Genomic DNA, 7682 nt, shown 5'->3' with positions numbered 1-7682 from the left:
GATAGGTTATTGCCAGGCTCAGCAGCAGAGACATAAGTCCCAGAGGAAGGGTTGGTGGAGGTGCCAGTCTCAGTGGCAGTCAAGGATTCCACTTCAATTAGCAACATGTAGATTTTACCACCAACACGAAAAAGCCTTTCAGCAGGGATTTTTTAGGGATCCTTGCAGGAGATTTTGACCCTGACAGTTTCATAGAATGACTTGAAGTTATGCTGCCAATCCACATCCAACAAGACCCCTAAAGTGGAAGTGATTTGATCCAACATAGTCCAGTCACACCATTTTGGGTTCATTTTCCTAATTTTTGATCCAAGTTTCCTGGAGATCCTCTTCAGCCTCAATCTTGCCTTTCCAGACTTCAACATTAACTACAACATTGTCTTTCTTGAGGCCAAAGCATGGGTATCCAGCAACTTGAACTACATCTATCTCAGGTGGGAATTTGGCCAGAAATGTCCATTCATCCAGGGCATTGATTGGCCAGGGCCAGTTGGTTTTATAGATGTCTGCAAACTCAGTGGCAAGCTCCTGTTTGGTCACTTCACCAGCCTCAACTAGAATAATCCCCACATTCTTCAAAGAACCATGATACTGAGCATTTTCATCAGGTGGGTCTATGTGATAGAACCCTAACCCTGGTGCAGCACTTCCCACATATCTAGCAGAGCTATGCGGCTTCCTTCTAACAGGGCAGTTATCAACCTTGTGGGTAACCATTTTGCAGATAAAACAGCTCTTAGGTTTGGTGCACTTATCCAAATGATGCACTGGTTCCCCACAGTTGTATCAAATCACATCAGAGTAAGCCATAAGGCCTGATGTAGGGGCAGGAGCAGGCTTCTGAGTGTCTTGCTTCTTTTTTTTGCTGATTTTTGCCCTGAGATTTGCCACTAGTCTGAGATTCAGATCCTCCAGCAGATTGATCTTGAGCAACGATAGGAGCTTGCCCAGATTGTTGCCCCAGTTGGGGTGGGGGCGGGCCATACCATTGCCCAACCGGACCTCCTCCCCATTGCCGTTGATGGAATTGTGGAGGAAATTGCCCAGGGAAGCCCCAAGGAGGGAGGCCACCCTGAAATCCATGGACGAAGAATGGCGGGGGAGCACCCATCTGAGGTTGCAAGGACTGTTCCTGCCTCCAATTGGTGCCACCATCAGATCTCCCTCCTTTGTTTTTGCCTCTGCCGCGCCCACGCCCACTGTCCGCCATGATTGAGAGCTCTTGGGAGGTGGTGGCGGCGGAGGGAGGGAGGGTGGAGGAATCCTTAGGGTTTTCGGGTGTGGGGGGATTTATAGGAGCCCAAAGTTGGCTGTAGAAACCCTCAGCCAAGTCACCATGGCAGCTAGGCAGCGAGGATGCTTCGGTGGCGCCTCTGTCAGCACCTTTTCCCCACTTTTTAACAGCCCTCCGCGCTTTCTGAAGGAATTTGAATCCTTCTCCTTGCTGCAGAACCAACAAGGCAGGACTGGAGACAGAGGCAGGGCCCTTCCCAGTTTTTGATCCGCAGTTCTCCACGGTCTCGGTCAGAGCAGCATCGATCACACACACAGGATGATCGCCCGGATCGAACGGGAGAGAAGACCTCGGAAGAACAGCTAGCCTTTGCTCCACACCAGAAACATCAGAGTCGCTGAGAACCCGAGTCATACAACCATACACGCGGTGATAGGGGAATTTCTTAGGAGGTGCTGGTTCCTTATCATCCATCAACCAGATATTGTCTCTCAGGAAGAAAAAATGACCACCAGAAAGCTCAGCTGACGCAGATTGCAGGCCTAATTTCAATCCTCTGCAGGTTTGGGGGAGAGGTAAGGCAGAGGATCCACCTGCTCCAGCTCCGGTGGCTTGCTGGAGGGCATGAGACCAGTCAAGCATTCCCATCTCGCAGCATGGCGTGGATCTCCTGATTTCACTTCCCCCTTCGCCCACTAGACAAACGCAATCGACGGCTCCCGGGGATGAGGCATCCTGCGCTTCTCTGAGAAATCTCCCTCGAAGTAGATCCGCAAGGCCAGATTCAACAATTCCCAATCCACATGATCTTTGCACATCCGAGCATACCTGCGGGAGTACGGATTTGGGCCCCGCTCCGCTTCCTCCCTCGCAGCTTCCTCCTCTGCCTCCTTCCACTCGCGGGTGCACTGAGTCCAGGACAGGGCGTCGTCGCGAATCCGCATCGCCCGCTCCCTCCATCGTCTCCCTCGAGTCTCCCTCAGCACCGCCGGCGAGACGGAGTTGAGCGGCTGGAGCATCTGCGGGAATGCTTGGTAGACATGTGGGAGATGCATCTTGTACATCCGCCTGTCTTCCAGCCATTCCCCCATAGATCTGGCCGGGGACTCCATGCGACGCGCGAGCGAGCTCGAGGAGGGGTGCGGGCGCGCCCGGCGCCGGGAGGCGGGGGGTGGGCGGGCCTGAGGTGAGGAGGGCAGCGGCGAGATCTATGGCGGCGGTGGAGGTGGAGGTAAGGGTGGGGGCAAAGGGGATCGCGGGAGCGGTCAGCGGGCAAAGGTTTCCTTAATCATCAATTTAAAATCGAAACAATGATTTTGGCCGCCGGGGTTACTCTATTTGCGCTTTTCGAACTTATTAAGCGGCGCTTCCATTTGAAAAGGGCTTACATCACTCGTTACGATTGCCCTACTACTACGTTGTCACGTTGAGCTAGCGTCAACAATGGCTTTTAGCAGCGACAAAAGAAAGGAAGACGGAAGAGGGATGACGCGCATACCTACACCTATATCTGGCCATGGGCCGGGCCTGAAAAAGCCCATGGTAGAAAACTGAGGCCCAGGCCCTACCATCGGGCCTACTTTTCAAGCCCAAGCCCGGCCCATCTGGTAAAAAGCTCTGAAAAGCCCTTAGGGCTTAGGGCCGTGGGCCGGGCCTCTTCCTTAAAATGCCAATATGCCAAGCCCAAGCCCGTCCAGGCCCCGCTGGTGGGCTCAAAACTCAGGCCCAAGCCCGGCCCATGGGCAAGCCCATCGGGCCTAGGCCCTAGATTTTAGGGCCGGGCCTGAGATGGCCAGGACTACCTACACCTCAATAATGCTACACACACGGACTAATACGGGCCTTTTACTTAATTTTCCAAAACCATAACTCTCTCCCGTGGGCCCCTTTTCACTCCTTTAATCCAATCTCAAACGCCCACGTTAGCAGCTCCGTAAAACCTGTAAAAAAGACCCCAGCGAGTCTAGCATTGCTCCCTACACCTAGACCAATCTACGATCTACTGTCGCTCCTTCCTTTGTTTATGCCTAGGCCGGCTAGTCCAACCGGCAAGACACGCCAGGGTATCCCTCACGCCGGATCCCCTCTCTCTCTCTCTCTCTCTCTGTCCTTGTGCCCGAAGCCAAAGCCCGGGACGCGACAGACGGCGCACGCGCTAGTCTGAAATTCGGACCAATTAACCGGTGAGCCTGTGGCGCCAGCGAGCCACAGCCGACCCCGCCATGGCCGGCTCCACCGCGGTGCTGGCCGCCATCCTGCTCATCGACCTCGTCGCCTTCGGCCTCGCCATCGGCGCCGAGCAGAGCCGCCCCTCGGTACGCCCCGATCTGCGCTCCGCCCTCTCTTTCTTCTTTTGAAGCTCTCCGCCCCAGTGCCTAACGCCGTAGTGCTGCTGTGCACCGTGCGTGCCGCAGGCGAGCCTGGAGACGGACGCGAGGAAGGAGTGGACATACTGCGTGTACCGCCCGGACGCGGCCACCGGGATGGCCGGCGCCGCGCTCGCCCTGCTGCTCGTCGGCCAGGCGGTGGCCGCCGTCGCCAGTCGCTGCTTCTGCTGTGGCGCCGCGCTCCGCCCCGGCGGCGCCCGCGGCTGCGCCCTCATGCTCTTCCTCTCCTCCTGGTTTGTGCCCAAATCGATCCCCTGCCCCGCTTCTCGCCTCTCCTTCCTTCCCAGCTCGCCGCGCCTCCTTGACCTCCACGTGAGGCTGACGTGCGGGCCCCGCGAGTCGGGATCTTCCTCTTTTATTCTTTTTACCTACTACCCCTGTCGAGGCCGGCCACCGGAAGCGAAAAGTCAGACAGTCGTGCGCAGGAAAGCGTGTGGGATCAACGACTCCACCCACCCACCACCTTGTTCTTGCGGAAACTTCCCCACTGATTACGATTAGACATGGGTACACGTTTAATTTTTTGGGAACGGCTACACGGAATTCTCATGGGGCTAATGTGATTCATGCGGATGTTCTAACTAATCTACTAGTCCAGGCACGTAGAACAGTCTTTGGGGCCTTCTCAAGAAAGAGGAACGGTTCCTTTGGCGCATTGTAGAAGCAGTTTGGAGTACCTGCGTGGTGCTCTTCAACAAGCACATGTAAATTATGCTGTATTTTTGTCCAAGTTGCTAGTCAGGTGGTTGTTTTCATGAAGACCGTTTCAGCTACACCTGCATTTTACTGAGACCACTAGGAAGCCCAAGTTTTATCTAATCAATTTTTGATCAGCTTTTAGGGTTCGGTGATTAAATAATGTGCCCTTCCCCCCCATATGAACACCACTTCCTGCTTTAAAAGAATATTTGAAAGTTTAGAGATATTTGTGGCCTCAACTAAACGATAGATTCGACTTATTTATCCTGCTCTCGTTAACAACAAAAAGCAGGCATCACTCCTTCAGCAATATGTTTATACTGGTAGTTGGAAATGGTCTTGCATTTCGTACACCTACCCCTGGTGCTTATTTTGAGTTGGTCGTAAACAACAGGTGTCCATATGTAGATTAAGTCATTAGCAAGAAAGCCGGTCAACAGGTTTGTGTTGCTGGCTTACTGGAGCTGAAAAAGAATCTTTGAGACGATGTTAAATGACTTAAGGACACACTCAGTCAGTTACTCAAGGAGCATCCGTTGTTGGCTAATACCACTTCAGGTTCTCATTTCTTATGTCTAGGGCTGATCTCTCGGGATTATCCTTTTATATAGATCAAAAGAGCATTGTCTTGTGGTTCATCTCATTGCCTGAACGAAACCAATAGTACCTTACAGAGCGCGGTACATTGCCAATCCAGCCAAAAGTAGCCAGGGTAACGTTTCTGAAGGCTAGATAATTTGTTGAATCAAGAAAGCTTACATGATGATAACAACAAGCCACTTAATCATGACTGCCCGGCTGCCACATTCAGAAGCTGCATTTAGCCCTCCACTCCCCCATTATCTCCAGGCTATCTTCAACAACTCCTGCGACTTTGTCTCTAGGCGCCCAGCATTGGCCCAGAAGAGGCCACATTGAGTTCTGGCAGATGAGAAGGCATCTTCGTAGTGTCACAACTGATCCTTCATCACTACATCTTGGAATTTACCGAGACCATTCCTCGAAACAGAACATCACTCCTTAGTTTCCACGCACACCACGGGCCGTAGATTCAATCCCTGGCCAATGTGAACCCAAAAAAGTCAGAGATAAAGTCCCAGTACTGTAGTGGTTTACCATAATTCAATAGATGAACCTATGTTGTATGATTTCCTGCTCATTGCAAGACAAGCAGATTTTCCTCTGCCTTTTCTCTTGGGATTCTTCTGAGTCAAATATAGTGATGTGCCCATTTTATTGTAACTACTTGAACAGGAAGCCTTGTAATAACAGAAAAAAAAATCTCAATATGCCACAGATTCACCTGCACGAGCAAAACCACACCTGTCTCAAGGTTGTAGCAACTTCTGTTCATCTTCAGATTAGATCAGTGTTTGCTTAATTAGAACAGGTAAAATTTCTAACTATTGACCAATCAGTGGAATGCATAGTGCTATATTAAATATTTTTTAGTGGACTTTTCTCATCCTTAAACACCCCCGTGTGGAAAAACCATACAATTCATGCAGGACAAGGAGTGGACACTGAACTTTTCGCTTGTTTTACTACACAGGCTGACATTTCTCATTGCGGAGGCGTGCTTGCTGGCTGGGCTGGTGCAGTCCGCCTACCACACCGGCTACCGCACAGTGATATTTGAGAACCCACCGGACTGCGAGACGGTGCGTCGAGGCACATTTGGGGCCGGCGCGGCCTTTGCCTTGATCACCGGTGTGCTCACCGGGTTCTACTACTACAACTTCTCCAAGGCGCGGGTGGCCTACCAACGGCCGGAGGCTGCCATCGGCATGAGCCGGTATAGCTGAAGAGTGGCGCCTGGTTGAGGAGGGGCTACCGGAGGCTCTGTGAAGCTGCTGTGACGCATTGTGGGAAACGATTCACCGTGAACTAGCGCAACAGTTTTGATAACCGTTATGTGGCCATTTTATATAGATTTTTGCACATATAATGTGTGAGCCATTCTCCCAGCCCTTGTGCCGTGTCAGGTATTTTGTTCCCTGTACCCACCTTTGCTTTCGCTTCTTTTTGCATTATATGCATCCGCTTTTCTAGCGTCAGCCGGCAGCTCCGCTCTCTCGTTCCATCACTCACGAAGTCAGGAGGTTTTGTGCCGTGTAAAAACTAGGGCTTTTCTTTGGGTCAAAAAAACTAGGGCTTTTCTGTTTCCTTCTCGTTTTGTTCTGTGAGAAAGAACAGACAGATCTGAAGCTGGTCTTGGACTCCCATCCCATCTAACAACTGTCAGAGCCCTAGCTATGATTTTGTGAAGAAATCGACACCAGAAACAAGTTCAGTTATATTTGAATCTGGACACGTTGGTGCGAAGCACTGGGAACCGTCCATCCTCCATCAACTCCCGCCGTTCCTTCTTATCACTTCGCAAGTGAAGACGAACCTGGCGATGTTGATTGCCCATTGGATGGCTGAGAAGCTCCAGTTTGTCGTTTACTTTCCGGAAAAATGAATCTGAATCTAGTTCTTCGGACCACCTTGGGTTTGACAAATGGTGATCGGAGCTTCGTTAATCCTCGGTGGCGATTGGATCTGGTGCCTAAGAGAAGTTGGAGGAGGCGTAAAATCCTTCCCCTCCCTCTCTGGCGATTGGATCTGGTGCCTAAGAGAAGTTGGAGGAGGCGTAAAATCCTTCCCCTCCCTCTCTGATCCCGGGGACAGTGCAAGTGCGGCGGTATTGGTGGCGGTGACTCATTCGGGTATAGGTTTGGTCAGGCGGTGGTCGACTGGTCGTTAAAGCTCTCGATTTTAGACGAGTGAAGTCTGAAATAAACCCTGAGGTTGTAGATACCGACACAGATAAGCCTTTATCTCTAAATTCCTGAAGTCTATACCCTGAGCTTTCTGATCCGGGTCTATCCTTATCCTAGATATATTTGATACACCGGGAAAAGCACAATCTTTGAACAGGAACTCTATTCTTTCATTGTTGCGCGGGTGAACGCATCGCTAGTCATGTCCTTCCTTGCTCCAATCTCTCTCCTCCTGTTCCCTTTCCTCTCAGATCGAATCAATTGTAATAGGGTAGATGCTCCCGAGGAGGTGGTGGCGAGTTCACGAGCTGCACATTGGCGGGAGCAGATGCAGCCAGACTGCCGGAGGAGATGAGCCACGCCTCGTGGCGAACGTCGTCGACGTGGCCACTGGCGAGCATGCATACCTCTCCCCCTGAGCATACACGCCCACGTTGCCCTCTATCCACTGGCGTCCTGTCTAGATCCGTCTCAGTACGGCCTTGGCCGGCCGATGGCGCGAGGAGGACCGGTGAGGGGCGGCTGGAGGTTCCGTGCCAGCGTGCCGACGGCGGCCCTCGTCTCCACGGCGAGGGTCCGTTCGGTTCCAGCCAGCTG

At 52.0% G+C, this 7682-nt stretch overlaps 1 protein-coding gene across 1 annotated transcript; it reads left to right on the top strand.

Moving 5' to 3' along the window:
• The first annotated feature begins 3258 nt into the window (after positions 1 to 3258).
• On the top strand, positions 3259 to 6287 carry LOC123181257 (uncharacterized). The gene is made up of 3 exons (XM_044593518.1): positions 3259 to 3549; positions 3649 to 3854; positions 5873 to 6287. Exons 1-3 carry the CDS (start codon positions 3457 to 3459, stop codon positions 6123 to 6125), a joined length of 552 nt encoding a protein of 183 aa, XP_044449453.1. The 5' UTR covers positions 3259 to 3456; the 3' UTR covers positions 6126 to 6287.
• The last annotated feature ends 1395 nt before the right edge of the window (positions 6288 to 7682 follow it).

Source organism: Triticum aestivum, chromosome 1D, assembly GCF_018294505.1.
Source record: "Triticum aestivum cultivar Chinese Spring chromosome 1D, IWGSC CS RefSeq v2.1, whole genome shotgun sequence".
In the NCBI taxonomy this organism is placed as follows: Eukaryota; Viridiplantae; Streptophyta; class Magnoliopsida; order Poales; family Poaceae; genus Triticum; species Triticum aestivum.
Note: the sequence above shows the minus strand (reverse complement) of the source record. Positions and strands in the feature narration are given on the sequence as shown.

What these genes read in the sequence shown, in the direction of transcription:
- LOC123181257 (XM_044593518.1), top strand. Translation starts at nt 3,457, where the DNA reads ATGGCCGGCTCCACCGCGGTGCTGGCCGCCATCCTGCTCATCGACCTC. An exon ending in CCGAGCAGAGCCGCCCCTCG is followed by an intron (nt 3,550 to 3,648) that starts GTACGCCCCGAT and finishes TGCGTGCCGCAG; the next exon opens with GCGAGCCTGGAGACGGACGC. An exon ending in ATGCTCTTCCTCTCCTCCTG is followed by an intron (nt 3,855 to 5,872) that starts GTTTGTGCCCAA and finishes TTTACTACACAG; the next exon opens with GCTGACATTTCTCATTGCGG.